General features: G+C 42.3%; 1 protein-coding gene, 1 non-coding gene and 2 pseudogenes across 2 annotated transcripts in view; 3 read left to right on the top strand and 1 right to left on the bottom strand.

Moving 5' to 3' along the window:
- Window positions 1-249: 249 nt before the first annotated feature.
- On the top strand, window positions 250-368 carry LOC128498578 (uncharacterized; annotated as a pseudogene).
- A 257-nt stretch (window positions 369-625) lies between these two features.
- On the top strand, window positions 626-744 carry LOC128498260 (5S ribosomal RNA). The gene has a single exon (XR_008354500.1). It is a non-coding gene; the product is annotated as a 5S ribosomal RNA (ribosomal RNA).
- Window positions 745-906: 162 nt separating this feature from the next.
- Window positions 907-1015, top strand: LOC128498278 (uncharacterized; annotated as a pseudogene).
- Window positions 1016-4707: 3692 nt separating this feature from the next.
- The window catches only part of TSNARE1 (t-SNARE domain containing 1), a 143423-nt gene continuing 120880 nt past the window's right edge, over window positions 4708-27250 (bottom strand). Inside the window, exon 12 of the mRNA XM_053466304.1 lies at window positions 4708-4903. Coding sequence (XP_053322279.1) covers window positions 4808-4903 — 96 coding nt within the window. The 3' untranslated portion in view covers window positions 4708-4807. The remainder of the gene's footprint in view (window positions 4904-27250) is intronic.

Raw genomic sequence — 27250 nt, forward strand, 5'->3', positions numbered from 1 at the left:
GAGGTTCAAGTGAGGCTGAGAGTTGGGTAATGGTATTTTATGGTAATGGCCTACAAGTATGAGGTGAGCGCTGTAAGTTTGTTTTGTTAGGGGTTAGCACTGGAGAAAAGGATAGAAAGTGGTGGTCAGAATAAAACAAATAAGAACCTTCTCAGTTTCTCTGTCCTGTCCCAGGGCTTATAATTCTCTCTGTCTGACAACAAGCAGCAGCAGCAACAGAAGAAGAGGAGTAAAACAAAACACATTCACACCTGCGTCCATACCACCCTGAAAGTGCCTGATCTCATCTGATCTTGGTAGCTAAGCAGGGTTGGGCCTGGTTAGTACCTGGATGGGAGACCTCCTCGGAATACCAGGTAACATAGTTCATAAGGTTGGAAAAAGACCAAAGTCCATCAAGTTCGACCTATATACATATTGTGTCCCTACTGTGTTGTAGGCTTTTTCTTTTCTCACAGTCCGGGGAGAGCTTTTCGCCATGTGTTTCTTGCTCATCATCAAAGCTTTAAGCCCTTATTTGAACCTTCTCAGCTTCTCTGTCCTGTCCCAGGGCTTATAATTCTCTCTGTGTGACGACAAGCAGCAGCAGCAACAGAAGAAGAGGAGTAAAACAAAATAAGTCCTCACCTGTGGCCATACCACCCTGAAAGCACCTGATCTCATCTGATCTCGGAAGCTAAGCAGGGTTGGGCCTGGTTACTACCTGGATGGGAGACCTCCTGGCAATACCAGGTGTTGTAGGCTTTTTCTTTTCTCACATGTGTTTCTTGCTCATCATCACAGCTTTAATCCCTTATTTGAACCTTCTCACCTTCTCTGTCCTGTCCCAGGGTTTATAATTCTCTCTGTGTGACAAGCAGCAGAAACAGAAGAGGAGTAAAACAAAACAAAACAAAATACTTTCACACCTGCAGCCATACCACCCTGATAACGCCTGATTTTGGAAGCTAAGCAGGGTTGGGCCTGGTTAGTACCTGGATGGGAGACCGCCTGGGAATACCAGCTGTTGTAGACTTCTTCTTTTCTCACAGTCCGGGGAGAGCTTTTCGCCATGTGTTTCTTGCTCATCATCAAAGCTTTAAGCCCTTATTTGAACCTTCTCACCTTCTCTGTCCTGGTGGAGACGACTGTTGGCCTGTCTACGCCTGTCTTGTCTGTCCCTTTTCCCTACTGGAGTGAATCCAAAGTCATAAAGCGGTGTATACCCCTAGTTTATTCCTCTTGCTTCATTTTCCATCTAGGTCTTACCTAAAAGACTATCACCTTTGTTCCTCTACCTTTCTCTTATTCTTTTATAGCCACAGCTTCAGCAAGTCGACCCTAGTTGGTCCACACGGCTCAAAGAGAATATGGCGTAGGATCCTAAATGGCTTGAGGAGGCAAAATGTTCCCCAAAAAAACAGTAACTCCCACACGGACAAAGTTTGACTTCCAACATAGACTAGATCAACAAACTACTTTCTACGGTAGCCGGACACAAAACATTCAGATCGCTTGAAACTTTTCCTTGTATAGGTTTGGCCCAAACTTGGTAGATCGATATGATGAAGGTCTATAAAGAAATATACGTCTTCTTCTCAACCTGTCCAAGGAAAAGTACAATTTATGAGATTCATAAGGGTTTAACTCCTTCTGGACCTGCTATATTTTATGGTATCTCTTTGCGGTCGATACCTCTTCACCCCAGACAATGTAACAGTTAAACAAAAGAATTGATGTGAAAAAAAAAGTTGAACCAGAACATTCTTTATTCTACGGGGGGGGGGGGATTGGAGAAGACAATTTAATCCAACCTCGAGACTTGCCGATAAATAGACAAATACATTTTATACGCGTTAAAAGAGATAATAAAATAAGGTTTAGTAAGTAAATTTTGCCTATTGGTATTGATTTACCTAAAAAAAAAAAAAGGACACAACGGTTTCATGGAACAAAGCTATTAACGTCAGACTTTGTTAACAACCCTCATTAACATTATTTATGACCCAATATGCCACTCGGAGAAACAAGTCTACTCTACGCAAAGTCAAACTTTTTAATTTTATCTTTTCTTTGCATTAAGTGGAAAGTGACGGCTTCCTTGTCTCCTCGTCTCGGACAGAAGAAGAATATTAAATACTTTTTTTGATACAGTGGAAAGCTGAAATTCTCGTGTATTAGAATTATCAGCGTTACCGCGATTTGCAGCCAACAGGAAAATGTTTGCGGTCCTCCGAAGTACACTTTTGATTGATTTCTTCCACTCGACTTTAGGATCTTAAGGGCAAACAGAATGTTAAATTCATTTATTCGAGATTCCAGGCATGATTTCCGCATTCCTGCTGTTTGCTGGAAGATGATATTTTTAACATCGGATGCGCCGAAAGCAAATATGTTTTTATTAATATATTGGGTTTCTGTTGTGGATGTTTTTTTTATTTTTTTTATTTCTCTATATAAAAATATTTATTTTTACTTGTCACTGCACAAAAGGAAAAAAAATCCTTGAGGACAGCAAATTATTATTATTATTGTTTTTTTTTTTTACAAAGCTTTTTTTTTCACTCGTTTTTGTCTAATAGTCTTGCTGCAGGGGTCGTAAGGTATAAACGTGCATCTCGGCTTTTAATTCTCTGTGGACTTTGAGGCTTTGTACGGCAAGTCCTTGTGTTCTAGGGAGGGCATATGGCATCTATGCCGTCTATTCTGTGTTGTATCCAAAGACACACCAGACGAGGAAAGGACTTTACTTTTAGAAAACAGTTACGGGTGTCCACAAGAAGGGCAAATGCCCACATGCCCCTTCTTTTTCCCTGACAGGGTCACCCTTAAGCCACGGCAAGCTGCCCCATTTTGTAGCAAATAATTGGAAACTTTCTAGATGAGGCTACCAAGAGTCTCGCTGCCTTTGATTGGCTGATAAACATAAAAAACCCCCACTTTTTGGACTTGATGTCGTATAATTCCCTTCAAGGCAGCAACTGAAGGAGATCTGCCGATGCTCGGGCTTATTCTGCAGATTCCCAGTTCGTATAGCCAGGACACAGAAACACCAGTGGAAAAACATAATGTGTCTGCTGCTGTCCACGACTCGAGCGTTGCAGCATTTTACATCATGAACCCACTTCTTACATCACAACCGGAAATGTCTCGTGACATCAGCAGGCTCCTACTTCGGACTCGCCGGTTGTGTCCCGGTCGTTGGGAGAAAGCAAGTAATTCCACGGGACATTTTTTCAACGCTATTTCTGGAGGTAGAAATTCTGGAGAAGGCGAAGAAGGAGCCCCGTCCTCAAACGGCCACGCAGACCAATTTACCGGAGCGTAAAAAAATCGTATCATTCCCTTAAAAATACTCATGAAATGTCAAACGCTCCTTATTCTTCATCGCTCTCAGATTAACGCAACAGAAAAGTAGAACACCGAGGGTTTCCGGGACATCTGAGCTCTCGCTGACTTTAGCGGATTGGGGATGAGGCATTTTAAATGAGCTTATAACGTCTGCCACTTACAAATTCCATCCGTAAAGAGCGATCATTTGACTGCATTAAACCAGGATTTTATCCGCAGAGAAGCGCCAGACAGACATCGACCGGCAGCGACTCAGCTGCAGTCAGAATGTTCCGTGAGATACTCGGCTTACAGGAGGGGCTCTTAATTTTTTTTTGGAGCATCAAATAATTTTATGTACTTTGAATATTTTTAAATCCATTTTTTTAAAATAAATAAAACAATAAGGTTATTAACTTATGGAGAAGCTGCAGAGCTGAAGTTTCCCTCTCTCTCCAAGGTCCGACGATTCTCGCCACTGATTGGCTCATTAAAGCACCAATGGTGGACTACGTGAAAATGCAAAAATATATAAATGCTATTATATAGGTTAATTTAGTGTATGGGGGGAAAATGTGAAAAGTGAGAGATTTGCTTTAATCATAGAATGCATGTTTTTGAGGTTAAAACTCTTCCTCCGGCCAAAACCGATCCCCATCAATCATATAATTATTATTATATATTTTATACAAGGACTCTTGCATTATACATTATGATTTATTCAGCAGGTTATTTAATAATTTATTCGGGAAAATGTAAATTCTATTTTTTTTTGTCCTTGAAAAACATCATTACGTTGGCTAATTTGTAAAAAAAAGCATTTACTGTAGAAAGCAAAAAATTACATTTTTCAGAGTAGCTCAGAGCAACGCAAAGATGAGACTCACTAATAGTGGTTAAATCCGTGTAATTATCACGTGTATGAGAAGAAAAAAAATCACCAACACTGACAATTTTAGACTTCGGGAAAAGAACTAACAGCAACTTAACAAGAGGGGAGAGATAACTTAACGGGGAGAAATAATCATGACTGGCCCTATATAATTTATAAGTGGACGGCCAATTATAATGTATAGTTCAAAAAAAAAAAAAATTCCAATTATTAAATATTTCCAAACTACTTAAAACAAAATCTTCAAGCTATGAGTTATGCTAAGAGTCCTCAATGCAACATTTATATTTACAATTATATAATCATAAATATTAATCAATATTTATAATTATACAAATTGTATCGGTTCTTAATATAAAACAACAGACTTTTTTTAATTTTGCTGTCTTTTTTTATTTATTTTTTTAATGCTATGCACAATAAAGTTTTACATTTATATATATATATATATATTATTATTACATAGATGACATTGGATATCAGAGCGTAGATGGCGGGGTATCCTACCAGCAACACGGAAAACAAAATACACAGAAATATAATAGATTAATTCAAGTTATTCACAGAAGCTTCAATATGTGTAGAAATGTGTGACGTAGAGAACGATTAATTTTTTATGGTGACAACAACGGTAACGATGATCACCAGGAAGACCAAGAGACCGGTTGATATGAGACAGAATTTCACCTTCCTGGCGCGTCTCTGAAAAACACAAAAAAAAGGCAGGTACCGTGAAAAAAGGCACATAATAGAGATAAAACATTAAACTTCTACAAAGAAATTCTGCAGAATACACTGCAATGTATATTTAAGCAATGACACAAAAATCAGTCGCAATGTATGGGGAAAATGTCATTTTTTTTATAAACTCTTAATAAAGTCTTAATATTTTTTTATATACAAAGAGTGCAGAATTCAAAAGAGCAACATTTGTAACGGTTTTGTGAAGCGTAAAATAATTATTTCACCCCAAATCATTTCCGCTTATGAGAAATGAAAAAGTTTTTTTTTTTTTCTTTTTCTAATGATGTATTTTATTGCATTTATTTATCGCTGCCATCTATGAATCCCTGGATCGCGTGGTCACGGTCCCCAGAAACTCGACGGGCAAAATTCCAAGTGATGTTTATCTGCGCAGAGAGCCTGTTAGAGATTTTTGGGGCACAAATACTGTTTATTGTTGTTGTTTCTTGTTAATATGTGACAGTGAATGTCACCGACACAGGAATCACCTATTTGATCAAATTAAAGTGTAGCAGAATAAAGCGATTCGGTGTCTTAGCCTTCAGCTCTGTGTATTGATGGGATGCACGTGGATGACCCCAGCATCTGTTCGGTCTGCAAACGAGGCTTTGAAGACCTTGATTGTGAATATTCTGCTTATAAAAGGTAGAAGGCAAATTAATTGGGACAAGTAGGGCTGCCATCGGGGGGTAAAAACAGTACCCATCTAATGGGCTCAGGCAAGCAGGGGGGCCAAGGCTCCATGACCTGCCACAGGCCCCCTCTGGGCCCTCAAGGTCTACTGCCCATGTCAGGGCCCTCACGGGCTGGCACAAGCTACCTGAAGCCCTCCCTCTTCTGAGGCGTGGCCTAGGGAGGGGCGGGGACAGCCGCTCCCACAACCCGCAGCAAATTGAACCAGGGAACCGTTGCTTCATCCAGAGAGTTCTCATATAGGCCAGTGGCCCCTTTCTGGTGATTGGGATCTGGTGGCCCCTTTATGGACTTTTGCCCCGAAGTGGCCCTTTTCCAGGGACTGGTGACCCCATTGTGAGGATGGGGCAGGGCAGTGGGAAGAGCATGCGCTGTGATCTATAAGAGGGGCCTGTGACCTGTGGCTAATATGTTGTTGATCAACTGCAATGCTCAGGATCCCCTGCCTGAACTAGGCTCATGGGAGTTGTAGTTTGATATCTGGGGAGCCTTGTGCTGCCCCTGAGCCGTATTATACAAACAGCCTTTTTTCTTATCTTGTGCATTCAACCGAGAACGATTTCTTTAGAATCCAATAAGAATTAAAAATAGAAAACAATGTACAGAGAATGAGCTAATACAAGACGCCTGCGGGAATAATTTACGTATTAAGCACGAAACAAAAGAACTGAAAAGATAATGACAAGAAAGTCAAATATTATATGAAAAAAAAAATACGGCGAGAATCGGAGAGTTGAAAGAATACGGCATTAACATTCTAAGGACAAATCAAACGTCTCCACGATTCATACTACAAAGCACCGTCGGCCCCGGCAGCCAGCGGAGGAGAGCTCATTGACTGTACTTATTAACAGATGGCAAATTAAAATACACAAAGTCGCCTTACAACTTAACTCTTTAAGTCCCAGGGAGCTTTGCTTTTAATGCGCTAACAGGAGCAAACACTGAAATATGACATCATAGTTGAGCTATCAAGCCTGCCCATTCCTCCTGCTGTAAAGACTCAAACCTTTATCAGTCGTTGGTTTCGTCTTAGAATCAGGAGCCGGATGTCTATCCCATGTATGTTTAAAGTCCCTCACTGTATTACCCTCTACAACTTCGGCTGGGAGGCTGTTCCACTTATCCACCACCTTCTCAGTCTGCTTGGAAGCTGTTCCACTCATCCACCACCTTCTCATTTCAATTAAGCCACTGACCCTCGAGTTTACCCCATTTTAGTTGCCCTCCACTGAACTCTCTCCTGTCAATATTCTTCAGGAGGTGAGGGTCTCCAGAACTATCCCAATAGGAACCAATAGGTGAGGTCTCACCAGAGATCTGTACTAATGCCCCTAGCTATACAACCCAGCACTCTTCTCTCAATTTTCACTCCTCTGCTATATTGTCTTCCTACTAGACTAGAACATTCGGATTCAAATGAATTGCAATGGAAGTTGTCATTGTTAATGTTAAATCCAGGAATGTCCTAAAACGAGCAGCTCCCCCCGACACTCTGTCATCACGTCACACTCTTTCACACTCAAAGTCTTTTATTCTCCTTTTTCTTCTTGTTCTACTCTTCTTCTTTGTGTTCTCTACTTCTTTCTTCTCAGACGAAACACTTCTCCCGGTGATCCGCTGCGTTACCCTGGCCCCCGGGAGAACTTCTGCATCTGTTTGGAGTTTGTCCTTGTCGCAGTTTGCAGAGGCTTTGCCCTGATGCGGAAGTACACCAGGAGGCCAGGGTAATGCTGCAGACTGCTGGAGAAGAAAGAATAATGAAGAAGTGGAGAACACAACGTAGTGGAAGCAGCAAACACGAAGTAGAAGAAGCGGAGAACACGAAGTAGAAGAAGCAGCGAACACGAATTAGAAGAAGCGGAGAACACAAAGTAGAAGAAGCGGAGAACACAAAGTAGAAGAAGCGGAGAACACAAAGTAGAAGAAGCGGAGAACACGAAGTAGAAGAAGCGGAGAACACGAAGTAGAAGAAGCTGAGAACACGAAGTAGTTTGGAGAAGGCGGGGAGATGCTGAGAAAGAGCATGAGAGAGTGACTGAGGGTGAGGACAAATTTTATTTGTGAATCGAAAATGCCCGAATCGAAAGGACAGGATTCGTTGTCCAAATCATTCCTGGTCCATGTGCACAGGTCACCAGACATAACAATGAAGAACATTTCCTTCTCATAGACTTCGATGTGGGCAGAACTGTCTCGTGTGGACAACTCTGCCTCCAGTATATCTTGGAGGGGCTATTAATAATTTTGTGGTGCGTCTCGAGAAGGGCAATCAGCCTCTCTCATGTCTTACAGGAAGCAAATCTGTCTCTGCGATGTCTTTTAGGATTGCAAATCGTAGAGCGAGATCGAGGAGTAGAATTTATATCTGAAATTACAGTAAGAAAACCCGGGTGCCTCCGCCAGAGCCGGAGAAACCAAAAAACGGCCCACATCTGTTTTCTTTCGTTAAAAAAACGATAAAAGCCTCCATTATTCCCGCGTATCGAATGCGTTTTACCGAGCGTCTTTTAGATAAAGGAAGGTCTTGAATACAGAAGAAGCTTTTCTGACTGCAACAAAAGGATTACAGAGCAGAGAAACGATATCGATAATATTCGCGGATACAAAGCATCACAAGTTTGTTTGCGAGGCCCACATCTGTATTCCGTGTCATTTAAACCATTAAAGGGAACCGAATGTAAAACACTAAAAGCCATTTACAGGTTTTCAGTCTTTTAGTGGCGGAATTAAACAGGGTTTCTCAAGTGGAAATTGCTTTTTTTTTTACGCCGGAGTCAGGCAATGAACGGAAGATTTACATTTAGATGCACTCGCGCTTTGTGTTACATCGTAACAGTAAAAGACTCAACAGACTCCTGTATATAGTAATATAACCCCCCCAGCGCTGTATACAATAATATAACCCCCAGCACTGTATACAGTAATATAACCCCCAGCGCTGTATACAGTAATATAACCCCCCCAGCGCTGTATACAATAATATAACCCCCAGCACTGTATACAGTAATATAACCCCCAGCGCTGTATACAGTAATATAACCCCCCAGCGCTGTATACAGTAATATAACCCCCAGCGCTGTATACAGTAATATAACCCCCAGCGCTGTATACAGTAATATAACCCCCAGCGCTGTATACAGTAATATAATCCCCAGTGCTGTATACAGTAATATAACCCCCAGTGCTGTATACAGTAATATAACCCCCAGCGCTGTATACAGTAATATAACCCCCAGCGCTGTATACAGTAATATAACCCCCCAGCACTGTATACAGTAATATAACCCCCAGCGCTATATACAGTAATATAATCCCCAGCGCTGTATACAGTAATATAACCCCCCAGTGCTGTATACAGTAATAACCCCCCAGCACTGTATACAGTAATATAACCCCCCAGCGCTGTATACAGTAATATAACCCCCAGCGCTGTATACAGTAATATAACCCCCAGCGCTGTATACAGTAATAAAACCCCCAGCGCTGTATACAGTAATTTAACCCCCAGCGCTGTATACAGTAATATAACCCTCAGCGCTGTATACAGTAATATAACCCCCAGCGCTGTATACAGTAATATAACCCCCAGTGCTGTATACAGTAATATAACCCCCAGTGCTGTATACAGTAATAACCCCCCAGTGCTGTATACAGTAATATAACCCCCAGCGCTGTATACAGTAATATAACCCCCAGTGCTGTATACAGTAATATAACCCCCAGTGCTGTATACAGTAATAACCCCCCAGTGCTGTATACAGTAATAACCCCCCAGCGCTGTAAGAGACCTTATTTCTTATACCTCCACATATACTTTAGCAGGTAATGTAATAGTTTAATGCTTATTTTTATTCTGCTTCGTTATTTTTATCAGTTTGATGACTCGATGATTACTCGGGTACAGTCCAGTGACGGCCCAGCGTGTATCATTAATGTCATTAGAGTCGGTTCATTTATGTATAAAGCAGGGAAACTATTTGGCACGGCGTGGATAAATAACATATACAGATGCTTTTCATGAGACATAAGGGGTAGCTTCCATTTTCAAGGGGTAAATATTGGTCTATAAAGTCAATGGAAGGAGCATTTTGACAGTTTAGGAAATTACCCCCTGGGAGTGGAACAACTATTTGTAAGAATTGATGGTGACTTGCGCCACCCAATAATGATTGTAAGCTCTTCAGGGTAGATTACAGGGAAAAAGAGCAGAAACGTGTTTTAAAGACTATAATGTGTGTCAATGAAGAGCTTACAATCAGGTTAATATGAGAGCCAGAAACCCCTGATGCCCCTCTCTCCTCCCCTGATGCCCCCTCTTTTTTTCGCTGGGTAATTTTTTTTCTTTCTCCAGTTTTGCCCCACCCACCCCCACCCATTTCCTGCCCACTCCCAATCCACTTAAGGCTATGTTGGCTGGTGTGTAGCTAGCCCCACCCATTCATTAAGCCACTCCCCCAGAAGTGGGAGAGCTCTGCGTAGGGGGGGGGCAGGTATATGTATTGTCATTCACACAGTCATGTCACAGGTAGCATGAACGTTCCATTGGTTGCTATAGTGACCGCACCACATTTACCAATTTGTATTAAGAATAGTCTTTAGCCATAGCCCTCGGTGGCACAGAATTATTTGGGGTGGAAATTTTATCTAAAAAAAACAGTATCCATGTTCAGGATGGGCAGCCAATCGCAAATGGGCATCTAATTACTAATTATCCAATAGATTTAATACCATTAAGGGTCTTTCTACTATGATAATAAGCAGACTTAGAAGCACACCTCCTAACATACGAAGGGGCAGTTTTGTTTTAGGGGTGTGGCTAGAGATGTGATTAGGGTGTGGTTAGGGCGGGGCTTGGCCAAAACGTTATATGTGAATTTGTGATCTATTGATATTCATGTCATCGATTAAGGTGTTTAGATGATGAATTATGTGACTCTTAGGGATGTAGAACCCTGTGATGTCCTCATACCCACCAAACATTCTGAACTCCGACAAAAGAGGAGCATCGGGGGAAGAATGAGGGGCGTCGGGGATGGGAAGAGGGGCACAAAGGGCATGGGGCCAAAAGAGAGACTGGCCCACCAAACAGGGCCATTAAGAAGGTACGGCATGAAGTGAGATGGTTCCATCATGGACGTCCATCTTCCTCGGTTTGTTTCTCTGTCCAAGAGCTTTTGGGAGGCCTACGCGAGCGGCCATATTTTCCAGAGTGAACGTAATAAGAGCCGAGATATGTGCGTGTGACGTGTGAAATCCTAATTGCAGCGCTTAGGACGCCCAGAAGATACGCAGAAGTTTTAAGACGCCGCTACCGGCACGACTGTCTATCTGGAGTCAGGTCATGCTGCAGAGCGGTTAGCACCGGTCCTCAAAAAAACGATAATGAGATCTTAGGTCTGGATCGTTGGTCATTTGTTGCAATCGTAAAAGGGAGATTAGTAATTACTTTTGTGCTTAATGACGCCAATACGTATCTTTAAAAACCTGGCGCATGCAGCCAGCGGCTTTGGTAGAGAAGCGAGGAGGGAGGAGCAGAGCATTCGCGAGGCAGCAGAAGAAAATATGGAGACCTGATGGCAGAATGGGTTTTATCTGCCGGCAAATAATAGGTTTCTATGCATAATAAAACCCATTTAGTGCCATTCTAGCGGTTCTATCTGACCCATAAAATTCGGCATCTGAAGAAAAGACCTCTGAGGTCCCGAAAGCCTGTTTTTTTCTTTTCTTTCTATGTTGGTCCAATAAAAGGTATCAAAAAAAAAGGTACTTTGAGTAAAGACTCCATGTTCCTCTGGGCTAATACGGCTACATACAAAAACGTCTGGGGGTCCAGGGGTCTTTCTTATTTGCCGTGCAATGTATAGAAATAGCAAGGGATCGGAAAACGGTTAAAAAAATTAAGTAAAAATATAAATTAAATATAACCCCCGTACATATGCGCTAAGAACACAACTACAATTTAATGCGGTCATAAAGAATAATTCTATTCATTGTGGGTTTTTTTCTTGACAATTGTTTTGGCAAAAAAAAGGGATAAAACTTAAGAATTAATGAATTAATATTTTTAATTAAAATATTAAAAGGGAATTAACTAAAGACAAATTTAACATAGCAGAATTAAACATTAATATATATATATATATTTCTCACATACGGTTAACATACAAATATATTTATTATTATATTAATCATTTTGTCAATTATCACCACAGCGACCGATAGAATGTTCCCGATGATTGGTTGCTATGGCAATAAAACCCCTCTCCAAACTTTGTACTAGAAACTTTATAATCCCCATCATTTATTATATGTAATTTCAGTTTAACCCAATCACTGCAATAAAAACGTACATCATAATACATTAAAAGTCTCCATAGCGACAGTTAAAAGTCCATTGGTTTCCATGGTGATAAGACCACTTTTCAGTAACCGTATGTTTTCTCTAACCCCTTGCAGCAACAATTTGGTTAATACAGATCAGACCAGAGCAGAATATTAAAAGTAGTTAATTCCGACAGATCGGAAAGTTCCAATTCTGCCATATTTAACGTCAAAATTGCTCCATCAGCCAAAAAAATGAAATCAAATAAAAAAAAAAATTACCATTTGGAAGCGAAACGCGGAGAAAATGAAAGGGTTTATCAGTCGGCGGGAGGACGGTGACTTCCGGGATTAGCGGCGGATCCCTTATGAAAGAAGGAACGTAGAATTTATAATTTATCCTGTAACTGCGGCTAATCAGAGACTTTGTTATCTTGGCTTCTCAGGCCGCTCCGGGCGATAAGAGTTTAACGTTTCCTTATCCCGTCCTCCCTGCTCGCAGATCCCTTCAGAAAGCCCGACGTGTGAAAGGTTCTTAGTCGAGTGATGGGGATTTCATGAATGTAAAAGCGTCCCCCGTTCTTCTGCCGTTTGGAAACTGGGACGACGGCCGGCAATCCGGCAAATTCTTATTTATCCGAACGCCGCCGACCGACGGGGGTTTTATTGAGATGACTGCGAAACGCGGTGTATGACAGCGACACGGAATTCAAAGTCATAGCAAAGTCTATAGTCATAGACCGGTAGATTGCGATAAAAGGGGACAAGACGATGCCCCATACAGCCCCGCTGGTGATATAACCCCCCAGCACTGTATACAGTAATAACCCCCCAGCGCTGTATACAGCAATATACCCCCCAGCGCTGTATACAGTAATATAACCCCCAGCGCTGTATACAGTAATATAACCCCCCAGGGCTGTATATAGTAATATAACCCCCCAGCGCTGTATACAGTAATAACCCCCAGCGCTGTATACAGTAATATAACCCCCCAGGGCTGTATATAGTAATATAACCCCCAGCGCTGTATACAGTAATATAACCCCCCCAGCGCTGTATACAGTAATATAACCCCCAGCGCTGTATACAGTAATAACCCCCCAGTGCTGTATACAGTAATAACCCCCCAGTGCTGTATACAGTAATATAACCCCCAGCGCTGTTTACAGTGATATAACCCCCCCAGCGCTGTATACAGTAATATAACCCCCCAGCGCTGTATACAGTAATATAACCCCCAGCGCTGTATACAGTAATATAACCCTCTGGCGCTGTATACAGTAATATAACCCCCAGCGCTGTATACAGTAATATAACCCCCAGCGCTGTATACAGTAATATAACCCCCAGCGCTGTATACAGTAATATAACCCCCAGCACTGTATACAGTAATATAACCCCCCAGCGCTGTATACAGTAATATAACCCCCAGCGCTGTATACAGTAATATAACCCCCAGCGCTGTATACTGTAATAACCTCCCCAGCACTGTATACAGTAATATAACCCCCAGCGCTGTATACAGTAATATAACCCCCCAGGACTGTATACAGTAATATAACCCCCAGCGCTGTGTACAGTAATATAACCCCAGAACTGTATACAGTAATATACCCCCCCAGCACTGTATACAGTAATATAACCCCCAGCGCTGTATACAGTAATATAACCCCCCCAGCGCTGTATACAGTAATATAACCCCCAGCGCTGTATACAGTAATATAACCCCCAGTGCTGTATACAGTAATATAACCCCCCCAGCACTGCATACAGTAATATAACCCCCAGCGCTGTATACAGTAATATAACCCCAGCGCTGTATACAGTAATATAACCCCAGCGCTGTATACAGTAATATAACCCCAGCGCTGTATACAGTAATATAACCCCCCAGCACTGTATACAGTAATATAACCCCCCAGCGCTGTATACAGTAATATAACCCCCAGCGCTGTATACAGTAATATAACCCCAGCGCTGTATACAGTAATATAACCCCAGCGCTGTATACGGTAACTCCTGAGTTACTGAGCTGATGCTTTATGGCATTGCTAATGAATTCCATTCTTCTATAGACTTTCATTAGTATCCAATTTAAAAAGAAACATAAATATAATAAATCAGCAACGGTCAAAACCTTGTAATATATAAAAGCAGTTAATAAAAAAGCTATATTTTAAAAGCTTTTTTTATACAAAGGATTCTCAGATACTGCTATCCCATGCATGTTTACATTCGCTTACTGTATTAGCCTCTACCACTTCTGCTGGGAAGCTGTTCCACTTATCTACCCCACACATAGTTACGTATTTGATTATTCTCTAAATTAAAGGATTAAAGTGTTGATTTTATTCTACAGACCGCACGGGTCTCATTGTAAACATGAAGGATGCTGTTCATTATAAATTTAGGAGTACACGGCAGACAAGTAGCGTCAATATCCTCATCATATTAATCTCCATGAACTAACCTCAACGCGTAATTAATCAATTATATTAGCCGTCCCGTCATATCTGACGGGTGCCAAAGTTGACAGTAATTAGGCTACAATGGAGACGGTAATTCGGGATAATTGGATTTCCAGAAGTCAGGAGGTAGAAACCGGTTACATTATTGCCATTTAAAGGCCATTAATCTTGAAAAGTCTGGATGGCGGAGAACGGAACTTAAACAGAGAGTAAGCGGCTCGGTTACCCAGAAAAGAAAAAATATATATATTATTATTTAATACACGGCTGGTACAGCGGCGCTTACTCCATCGAGTCCCGCGCAAGGTCAAAGCGTAAGATAGAAATTGGGGTCGGACATTTTTTTGGGGGGGCTTTTTAGAAGACGGTCCGTGGTCCGCCAGCAGCCAAAGATGGCAGCGACGGAGAGTTACTTCTTCACGTCGGTGCAGGGAAGCGATGACATAATGCTGGTGCTGCCACAGGCTGCCACAAGGTGAATGTTCAATTGAAATATCCCAAAAACAAATATACGGACAAACAAGACGTATGACTTACAAGAAGTTTCAATTAATTCGTTAAAAGCTGCAACGGGGAAATTTTTTTGCTTTTAATGAAATATGCAATTTCTTGCGTTATATGTCAGAGGAGTTGCTGAGGTTGTGGACAGCGTTGCCGAATACGATGGTGTTGTATAAATGAACAATAATCATTGTGCTCGGTGTTCCGGAGCTGGAATATAACACACAGTCATGGATTTGCTACAAGCCTCCTTTCTGAAAAAAAACTATTTAGCCTTCAAGAGACGTCCAAAAATCTAAACCTAATGTTTACCCAAAGATTACACGAGATCGCCCAGCGAATGTCACCCCTCGTATCAGAATAAAATGATTTTTCTTTTTTTACCCCGGTTGTATTTTTTGCCCCATAATATAATGTTTTCAGGCAGCTGCATATCAGCCGTTTCTCGCTCTGTTATCTGACCCCCGATCTACTAAACCCCCCGACTCCTTATCATACTGCCTGTGGGGGGCAATAGAATTAATCGGTCTTAGTTACTCAGCCTCACTCACAGTAACAGTTATATTACTGTATACAGCGCTGGGGGTTATATTACTGTATACAGCGCTGGGGGTTATATTACTGTATACAGCGCTGGGTGTTATATTACTGTATACAGCGCTGGGGGTTATATTACTGTATACAGCACTGGGGGGGTTATTACTGTATACAGCTCTGGGGGTTATATTACTGTATACAGCGCTGGAGGTTATATTACTGTACACAGTGCTGGGTGTTATATTACTGTATACAGCGCTGGGGGGTTATATTACTGTATACAGCGCTGGGGGTTATATTACTGTATACAGCGCTGGGGGGTTATATTACTGTATACAGCGCTGGGGGTTATATTACTGTATACAGCGCTTGGGGTTATATTACTGTATACAGTGCTGGGGGTTATATTACTGTATACAGCGCTGGGGGGGGGTTATTAGTTTATACAGCGCTGAGGTTTATGCTCAAGGAGAAAAACCTTTTATCCAAAGACATTCAGAACCCGGAATATACCGATGTCTGTTTTCGACTGAATTAATAGCAGAACGATTCCGCTCTCCGACAATCATCGCCCTCGTTGCTGACAGCCAAGTTTGTGAATTGGGCCAATTTGGCGCCGGTGGCTTTTGGAAAGCGCCTGGTTTTTACAGGAGAAGCGAATGTGAAGTATCCAAAGCGGAGACAGGCGGGAGGGCGCAGGCTGGGCTCGGTGTGTCGCGGGTCACTAAGCTGTATTAACGTCAGCTCCAGGGTAAAAGGCAATAACGAGACGCGGACCGAAGAGGTTTGTTGTTATGCAAGAGGGATTTTTGGAGAGTAAACAGCGTTTGGACAAATTTAGATTCTTGCCCTTTTGGGTCAAATGAAATTCAGGGAAACAAATTCGGAAACAAATTTTTTGCCACTTACCCTTACTCACGCTCTCTTATGCTCACTCACTCTTATTCAGTCACACTCGCCCTTGATGTCCCCTATCATCTCCCCCTTGTCCCTGTCTCCTTCCTGCAGTTCCACTTCTTCTCTTGCCCTTCTGCCTCCCAGAGCACTTCCGCTAAAGGGCGGAGCACCTGCACACATCCTCTCCCCCGATTGGAGGAACAGAGGGAGGCCGTCTCTTTGGGCGCTTCGTGGCTCCACCCTTATGCAAAAAAAAAATCCAAGAAGCCAGCATAACGCAGACGCACTCACAGAGAAAGAGAGGAGCAGAAACGCAGAAGTGCTCCGGGAGGACTGGTGAATCCTGAGACAAGCAGACGAAGAAAGCAGAACGAGAAGAGGAAAGGCTCTCGATGTTTTTCCCGTCACATGCAGCTGATTCTAACGACAGAAATACATTTATAAAAGTAATACCGGTTCTCTCTTTGATTGCCATGGAAAAAGTTTGGATAAAAGACAGTAACTGTCCTCTTCACAACTGCCGTGAACTATTATCACTTCCTCCCGTCCTCACCCAAGCAGCTCCTCTCCTTCTTTCTCATTGTCCCTCAACCTTCTAATAGATTGTAAGCAAGCGCCTAGGAGCAGGGCCCTCTCCTCCTCCTCTAACAGTGTGTGTTAATGTGTATTTGTGTTATTTTTCATTTTATATATGTTTTCATATATTTAATTTTATATATTGTCATTAATATTCATTTTCTCTCTCCTCGTACTGTAATAGGCTGGCATTCTATATATATATATATATGATATAAGCCCCCTCAGAAGCCTTTCTGGCTGTAAGGTTTTCTGAGAAAAAAAACAATAAGGATTGCAAACATTTCAAGCCAATCCTCGCATCCATAAAATACATATATTCAGCCCAAAATAAGACCCGCGGATCTCACACGCGAATTCATGAAAAATGTATCAATCATTTAGTTACCGAAAAAGACATTTCCCGTAAAGCCAAAAACGTGAACGTTCCACTATTAACTTAATGAGGTTTCGTTACAATAAGAAGATTGGTAACTTTGCGCAGGGGGGGGAGCAGGGATTGAGGGTTTCACGCTGGCGCATGTTATCTTCACACTATATACTTGCTTTTAAAGTTCTCCGTCTGTCTCGTAATGAATTCTGTCACTCTCGATTGCGCTCTCGCGCTGCGAGCAGAGGAAGAAGTTTGCATTTTGATTACACGTCCGCGGTCGGCTCTTATTACGATAGAACAGCCATTTCCATACGAGGTTTTAAGGCACTTATGAGCGACGGACTCCTCTCCACTGCCAATTCCTCGCTACGTCAAATCCTCTAACGCCTACCGTCTGTATTCTGACTGCGGCCCTCGGAGCAGACGGACGTTTAGAGAGGAAAGCCCCAGACCTGCTCGTAACACAATCAGAAAAATAAAACCATTGTCTCAGCAAATAAAGTCAGAACGAAATATTTATTATTCACGCCTTTCCACTTAAATGCATTGAATCAAACCGGTTCGCCTATATCTGTCTATATCTGTCTATATATATATATATATATATATATATATATATATATATATATATATATATATATTGAACGCTCACGAGCTCTCATAAGCCCACCATTCTTGCCGGGAACTTTTTCTGAAAGTCCCATAATGGTGCTGCAGCGGCTGGATACGTCTGACCGAACGTTGTTTTTATGCTCATACCCATCTATCGGCCGCGCTTACGCCAGAAGAAGAAGAATGGATTTTATTTACATCGCTTATTTTATGAAGCCATTTCTTTTTCTTTCTATACATTATTTTAACCCCTTAAGGACAATGAGCGGTCCCTAAACCCATTGAAAACAATGCATTTTGAGCCCGTACATGTACGGGCTTTGTCATTAAGGGGTTAAGGCAATAAAACACTAGGATTACACTCACACCCATCCCTGGGAACTCTCCAGGATTGACCAGGAGTCTCCTCATAAAGCCCTGATATCCTGGGTCTCTGAGTCACCTTTCCTGAGTAGGAGGAACGGTGCTTAGCCACACCCACTCCCCGCCCACTTCCCCCTTCTACTCAAGTCTGGGCAGGGCTTCCCCCGCCCCCACATTCGTGTGATTATATATATATATATATATATATATATATATATATATATATATCCACACTAGTTTCTTATTTAGCATACTAACACCCCTCAGTAGCCTTATTGTAATCATAATCATGGAACAGAATTAAACGGAACTTTTTGGGGCAGCGTTCCTGTTAAACAAGTTTCTAAAGTTCTTTTATAGCAGTTGACCTTGAAATATATTTGTTTCATCAATCATACTCAATGGCGAAATTGCATAATTGTTTTCTGCTTAAGCGGTTAAAACGGCCGCTGTACATTTCACTGAGTTTTACTTTCCACTTACAGGGACGCATGAGAGAATCGGCAAAGGATAGTTTCTGACTTATTTGGAATTCTCTCCTTGATATTTCGTATTAAAAAAAAAGGTCGTGGGCTGCTTTGGGTAATAATATGCTTTATGAGGACAATTCATAGATTTTTCGGAGTACCCTGCGGACTTTTGTAGGCAAGTTTATTCTCTTCCATATACTCTCATCTGCTTCTTTACTCGAGCCCCTTGTTCTCTTCTCGTCTCCTTTCTCTTATTTCTTTTTTCATCGCTTCTCTTCTCGTCGCCTTCTCTTTTCTCTTGTCCCTCCATTTGTCCTCTTTTCTCTCCTTTCTCTTTTTTCATCACTTCTCTTCTCATCTCCTTCTCTTTTCTCTGTTTGTTCCCTGTTTGTTCTCTTTTCTCATATCTCCTGATCTCCTTTCTCTTATCTTTTTTCATCACTTCTCTTCTCGTCGCCTTCTCCTTTCTCTTGTCCCTCCCCGTTTGTTCTCTTTTCTCTCCTTTCTCTTTTTTCATCACTTCTCTTCGTCTCCTTTTTTTATCTCCATTCTCTCTAACAAAATGTGAAAACACTTTTGTTGCCAGTTAATAAACCACACCCCTGACCACACCCCCAGAACAACCCTTCAAAGTGGCAACCCCTCCCCTAACACAATCTGAACACCTGAAATGTTGCAAGGCATGTAGCAGACGCCTGGAATAGCCTTCCAGTGGTGGTAGCTAAAGGCTATAAAGTAATTTAAGATGTATTCACACGTGTATTAGGCCGTCGCTGTCCTGTGAGCGCTATTGCGCTCTGTGATCAATATTTCATGCCTTTTGTTTTCTATTTAAAGACTGCTGTACTGAGGAAAGTGAATTACTCCATTAGATTTGTGACTGCATTATTAAATAATATTCACTATCGATGACGTTATGATGTATGGTGCTACTGGTTAATATATTGTTGTGAAAAGTGAAAATATATTTGGGTAAGAAGCCCCAGTGGGGGTAAATGTGGTAAGAAATACATTTCTGTATCTCGTAGTTTGGGCATGTAAAGGCATATGGCCCCCAGGGGCGCTGCCCCCCTTACCTGCGTGTAAACCATGTACATACTGAAACACAATCTTTCTCTAATACTCACTCTACACCTGACGCTAACATCACACACCAACACACATGATCTAATGCCATGCACTTAAACACACACTAACACACACTCTAACACCATACACTAACAGAGACAGACATACATTCTAACACCATATGCTATCACACACACTAACATAATACACTTACACAGACATACTCTAACAAAATATGCTGTCACACACTCTAACACCATACCAGACAGACATACACTCTTACACTATAGAGTAGACTAAAACAGACATACACTCTAACACCATATGCTATCACACACACACTCTAACACCATAGTGCACTCCTAACTCGTTATCATCAATTAATCAAGTCCCACTTGTAGCTCAATCACAGAACAGCCGACTCAGACAGCGCTGAGCCGCCGCTACGACACGCAAGTCTCTTTGTTGTTGTTTCAGCCATTTCGGTCAATAATGTATAAATTCATAAATGTTAAACTCCGGCATAAAGACGATTTCTCAGAACTGATCATGCGAGTTGTATCGACAGCGTTTCGTACCTTTCTGGGAACGGGCAAATTTGATAATGAAATCTCGGTGAGACTCGGCGGAGCATTAGGGGAGACAGCAAGATAAAGCATTCCAGGAAACGCCAGTTTTTTGTATCATTGCCTAAAACGAACACTCCTGCGTTTCTTTTAACAATCGCAAACCGTGGATAAGGGCAACAAATAAATCAAGTGAAATGTTACAGTCATGTTTTGGAAATAAATCCCTTTTTATTGGATCGGCGTGAGAGGAAGGTGCTGGCCGCGCATGGATCTATACTTCATTTAGATAGATTAGTTGGTATTTACAATTCACCGGGAGACATCTGAGGACAAAACTCCGGTTACAAAATAATCTACCAAATGGAGACCTCTAACCCTTTCAGTGCCAGGTCCCGGGATACAATTATCTCCCTGGGAGGTTGGGGTCATTATTATATTATTACTCTTATAGTTAGATTTAGGGGACAATCTTATAAGCAGCGTAGACATTTTCATATATTTACATCGGTGTTTGAGAATGCAAGCTCACGAACGGGACCCTCATAAGCCAACCATTCATCCAATCCAATCACATGACAACAATGGCCGCCTTCAGGTCTGCAGATAAAAGAGAGTTTATTGGAACAAAAAAAAGATAAAACAAGTTTTTTGTATACAGTGCTGGGGGGGTTATATTACTGTATACAGTGCTGGGGGGGTTATATTACTGTATACAGCGCTGGGGGTTATATTACTGTATACAGCGCTGGGGGTTATATTACTGTATACAGCGCTGGGGGGTTATATTACTGTATACAGCGCTGGGGGTTATATTACTGTATACAGCGCTGGGGGGTTATATTACTGTATACAGTGCTGGGGGTTATATTACTGTATACAGCGCTGGGGGTTATATTACTGTATACAGCGCCGGGGTGTATATTACTGTAAACAGCGCTGGGGGGTTATATTACTGTATACAGCGCTGGGGGGTTATATTACTGTATACAGCGCTGGGGGTGATATTACTGTATACAGCGCTGGGGGTGATATTACTGTATACAGCGCTGGGGGGTTATATTACTGTATACAGCGCTGGGGGGTTATATTACTGTATACAGCGCTGGGGGTTATATTACTGTATACAGCGCTGGGGGTTATATTACTGTATACAGCGCCGGGGTGTATATTACTGTAAACAGCGCTGGGGGGTTATATTACTGTATACAGCGCTGGGGGGTTATATTACTGTATACAGCGCTGGGGGTGATATTACTGTATACAGCGCTGGGGGGTATATTACTGTATACAGCGCTGGGGGGTTATATTACTGTATACAGCGCTGGGGGGTTATATTACTGTATACAGCGCTGGGGGTTATATTACTGTATACAGCGCTGGGGGTGATATTACTGTATACAGCGCTGGGGGGTTATATTACTGTATACAGTGCTGGGGTTATATTACTGTATACAGCGCTGGGGGCTTATATTACTGTATACAGCGCTGGGGGGTTATATTACTGTATACAGCGCTGGGGGCTTATATTACTGTATACAGCGCTGGGGGGTTATATTACTGTATACAGCGCTGGGGGGTTACATTATATATACTGTATACATATATATTTTTAGTGTTGGGACACTTTAGGCACCCTCGCAGTGATCAAAGGCTTCAGAATAATGTGGGTTGCGCTGGGCACCCCCCTGTGACACTTAAGGGGTTAAAAGTAGAACTTTGGTAATGTTTTTCTAGAGCTCTCTGCACTGTGCCAAAGGGTTAAAGAACGGGTTTATTTAATTGAGTTGCATATTAAATCGTTACTTTGTACAGTTCCTTGTAATCGGGCAATGGTCCGCTGATGAGTGATAGATCGAGCCCTCGCGCCGTCGCCCCCCGAAGCCATTGGACACGCATGTTGATTTTACAAGTCCCCGACTAAATTAACATCGGTTCTGCGGAATGAAGATCTCGCGCAGCATTCTTTATACGTTTCCTCGTCTTCACGATCATTTCCTTCCTTCTTGTTATGCAAATAATGAACGCTTTGGAATATTATTTTTTTTAAAAATGCATTTTCCTTAAAGCTCTGATTGTGGCATCGATGCCCCGGCGGCTGTATTTCCGCACTAAACTTATTTCTCCCAGAAATTTAATGCTATTTTTCAAGATTTAGGCAAATTAGAATTTTTTAAGTGTCTCGCTGTTATATGGGTGTAAATATAGAAGGCACCGGGTTTTCTAATAGCAGGAGTTGGGTATTAATCGGCAGATGTTGGGATGTCTGGTTGTATGATGTTATGATGTCATGGATATTGGTACGGATGGAAAAGCGGGTCCTGTGCGAGTTTATGACCGCCAAATTGAGCTAGGATTCCAGATAACCGCTGAAGAGACGCGAGGGTAGTAAGAAGAGTGTTTTGAGATAGATTAGAGATGTGGCTATGGGGTTGTTAAGGACTCTGAGGTAAGGTTTAGGAGTTTAAATTTAATTCTGGATGGGTTTTGGGAGCCAGTGGAGAGACCGGCATAGAGGGGCAGAAGAAGCTCAACCATGGAGATGTTGAGAGAGGAACAAGATCCAGAGGGGAGAGAGGAACAAGATCCAGAGAGGAGAGAGGAACAAGATCCAGAGAGGAGAGAGGAACAAGATCCAGAGAGGAGAGAGGAACAAGATCCAGAGGAGAGAGAGGAACAAGATCCAGAGGAGAGAGAGGAACAAGATCCAGAGAGGAGAGAGGAACAAGATCCAGAGGAGAGAGAGGAACAAGATCCAGAGAGGAGGGAGGAACAAGATCCAGAGAGGAGAGAGGAACAAGATCCAGAGAGGAACAAGATCCAGAAGGGAGAGAGGAACAAGATCCAGAGGGGAGAGAGAAACCATATCCAGAGGGGAGAGAGGAACAAAACCCACAGGGGAGAGAGGAACAAGATCCAGAGGGCACACTAAAGGTACGGTCAGAATGAGCCAGAATGGAGGCATGTCATGGACACTTATACGAATGAGGAGTTTGGAGGAAGGTGGTCATGATATGCAAGAAGAAGGGGTCTCCCCATGTCCTTCACTTTTTGCCGGGATCTATAATTAACAGCTAATTAATGGCTTATGAGATTTATACGCGATCTGTGTTATGTTGGGTTTTGAGTCGGATTACAGAAACGTTTCTCTCTGTTCCAGGACACGAAGTATTTTTTTATATCGTTGGATGGACCTAAAGCTGAAATCATTCTCATTCTTGCACTTTATCCAGAAGTAACAACGGTGGGAGTATAACATATTTTAATTAAATCAGGTATTACCGGCCAACGTGTGGGAAAATAACGCTGTTTGTCCCTTATTAGTTATCACTTTGCAGCTGCCTACACATCCATCCTGTTCTTTTTCACTCCATGAATCCGGGCGTAAAAAACACATTACTGAGTAAATTATCTCCACTTTACTAACTGAAAAAAGCATTTATTAACTGTTTTCAGTTAAAATTCTATATCTAATCACCCCGGGACCAGATCATAGAAACATAGAAGGTGCCGGCAGATCGGACCATCGGCCAGTATACCTTAACTTTCCTAAAACATTGAAAATTCCATCAGATTCACCGTATTTATTTTCGGAAAGTGTTTTTGCCAACTTAGAAGGAATTCGGTGAACCCGAAAGATTGTTGGGGAGAGTTTAGACATTATTTTCGCTCGGGTTTCCTACTAACGCACTCACAGAGCCGGCGCGCCCCCCCATCCCCCAAAAAAGAAGGGAAAAAATCTCCCCCCTCTGCCCCCCCACCCCTTATCACTATCTACCCCCTATCCTTACTTACCTTGTTGCCGGAGTCACGGAGAGCGAGGGGCGCCGAGTGGTTGCTGAAAACTTTACGAGCGACCGTTTGGCGCCCCTGCCCGGGACTTAAATGAAAACACCGTTTTTTTTTTTGTTTAACTTTATTTAACATCCTCCATGTTAAATAAAGTTACAAAAAAACCAAACGATGTTATCATTTAAGTCCTGGACGGCGCCCCTGTTGCCATGGCGCCCAGGTCGCACACCCCTAAGACCGGCCCTGCGCACTCATGCCCCCTCGCATAGGGGTATTTTTTTTTAAGGTGCTTTGAGGGCAAACAAGAGTCCTTCAAATATTTGCCCCTAAACGTATCTGGGTTGTCAACCCTACTAAAAATCAAACCTTGGTGCAGCTTCTCTCGGAGAGCACAAAGGTGTTCTAGACTATAATTCTGGGTTTTTATTATTATTTATTGATTATATATATATTTTATTTATTATTAATATTATATTATTTATTATTATTTTAGATCACCGACATTTTCCACAGCGCTGTACAACGGGTTATGGACTTATTTGCATATAGGGTTAAAGCCAACGGTGAATGCTGTAAGGGCAGCTCTCGTCGTCTTGCTGTTCTAGATCAACAACATTGCAATATCCGGAACGTGAAACGCGTCTGGGTCTAGAACATATAAAAAAAAAAAAAAAAAAAAAAAAGTCCCTGCGGTGGCTTCTCGAGACTTCATTCTCTCTCCTCTACCTTCCTAAATTATCTTTAATCATTACCGAGTAATACATATTTAATCAGAATTATTCTTTTAATTAAACTTGTTGCTAAAAATCACATGTTTTGGTAGCCCAAAGACACCGTGGATTTATAATCTGGGATTTTATAGCATTTGGCGAAGGTGAGCGCGTAGCCAGCGGCAGAGAAGTAGGTAGGAAATGTTAATACCAGATGGGATAATATATTTAATATAAAAAAAAAAAAAGGGAAATGTAGCAGCAGCTGCGGCCGTCTATCCCACGCAAAGCGCCAGACCCAGGCGGGGCGATATATTCTACCCGAGGATCCCGATACCAGATGGAATCGTATATTTCACGGGAAAATGTTAATACCAGCGGCCGTTAATTACCAGACGCTCACCGAGTCATTTCCACGCCGGCCAAGGTAAGTTCATAAATACAAGGCAGAGACGGCAGTTTCGGTCCTAAATCACGGGATTTTAGATAAAAAAAAAAAGAATCATTCTGCGAATTACGAATATTTAAAGGGACATTACGTTTATAAACGATATAAATAATCTTTATTTAGAAATAATCAGTATACTCGCCCGTTTCTCCTGCTGTAGAGGCCGTATGTCTATCCCGTGCACGTTTAAATTCCATCACTGTATTAGCCTCTACCGCTTCTGCTGGGAGGCAGTTCCACTCACCTGCCATTATCTATAGGTGATAACAGTATCGGTCTATAACCTTTGGAATGAGGCATTTTATTAACAAATGCGATTTATTTGAAAAACCCGCTAACCAATCATGTTATAGGACCAGCCCACCCCTTCTTACTGCGTCATGAAGTCAGTGATCCGAAGCTGCAACTCTCCTGCAACCTCAAACCCTAATATGTTTATATATATTTGATGAAAAAAGAGGAATAAACCCACAAAAAGCTCCAGATTGTGTGTATGTCATGGGAATGGCCATCTTACATGATTATTCCTCCCCATTAATACATCTATCCCCCCCTAAGTTACTTCACGAGGGGAGCGAGGAGGAGGGAGTGAGGACAGAAAGCTGATAAGATAATGCTGGCTCTGCCACAGGCTGCCACCAAATCTCACCTTCCTCATGTTGAAGGGTTAAACTAAATATCTACAAAAAGAAAGGTAGAGGAAGGAGGGAGAGAGGAATGGGGGGAGAGAGGAAGGGGGAGAGAGGAAGGGGGGAGAGAGGAAGGGGGGAGAGAGGAAGAGGAAGGAGGGAGAGAGGAAGGGGGGAGAGAGGAAGAGGAAGGAGTGAGAGAGGAAGGAGGGAGAGAGGAAGGAGAGAGAGAGAGAGGAAGGAGAGAGAGAGAGAGAGAGGAAGGAGGGAGAGAGGAAGGAGGGAGAGAGGAAGGAGGGAGAGAGGAAGGAGGGAGAGAGGAAGGAGGGAGAGAGGAAGGGGGAGAGAGGAAGAGGAAGGGGGAGAGAGGTATTAAGGGGTTGATGCTAATAGCTTTTCTCGGGGGGGGGACATAAAGTCTTTTGTGCAAGAAGACAATACAAATGTTTTAGCAAAAACTGAATAATTTACAGAAAGTCTCAGGGATAAAGAGACGCGCGAGAGCAGGGACCGGGATTCATCTATCCTGCTTCTCGCTCACAAGTCACGGCAGGTAGATGGGGGGGGGATAACGGGCCAAGAATATCTGAAAGTCTACAAGAAGAACGTCATCGGAGAATAACCTCGTCCAACGCGATCCAAGGAGCGTCCGGGGGCGGAAATAATAATCAGACACGCAGAGGGACGAGAACCCCCTGCTTGGAGTCATGAGAATATCGGCCCCACTGCAGAGCTTTAGCTGTAAATCAATAAGCAAATCGGCCCCATTCGGCCGGCATTTCTCCTGCTGTAAAGACTCAAACCTTAATCAGTCGTTGGTCTCGTCTTAGATTCAGGAGCCGTATGTCTATCCCATGCATGTTTAATACCCTCACTGTATTACCCTCTACCACTTCTGCTGGGAGGCTGTTCCACTTATCTACCATCCTCTCAGTAAAGTAAAACTTACTTACATTTCATCTAATTTTCAACTAAGAAGATCGGGACAATAATAACGGAATCTTCCGAGTTGGCGGCGGGGGCGAAGCGATATACTGCCATATAACGTGACAGGCCCCCCGATGTTTACCCCCCAGATAGGGGTTTGTTTTTATTCGCTAAATTCTCACTCTCTTTGTGACATATAAACATTCTGTGCAGTTTGTTTACGATATTATCATCATCATCATTATTATTATTACAGATAAAGCGATAACAATAATCCGGGTAATTGAAGTTATTTGCGCCGCCTGAAGCTTCTAACGATGAATGACGCGGCTCCTGGCAAAGCTTTTG

This window comes from Spea bombifrons, chromosome 5, assembly GCF_027358695.1.
Source record: "Spea bombifrons isolate aSpeBom1 chromosome 5, aSpeBom1.2.pri, whole genome shotgun sequence".
Taxonomy (NCBI): domain Eukaryota; kingdom Metazoa; phylum Chordata; class Amphibia; order Anura; family Pelobatidae; genus Spea; species Spea bombifrons.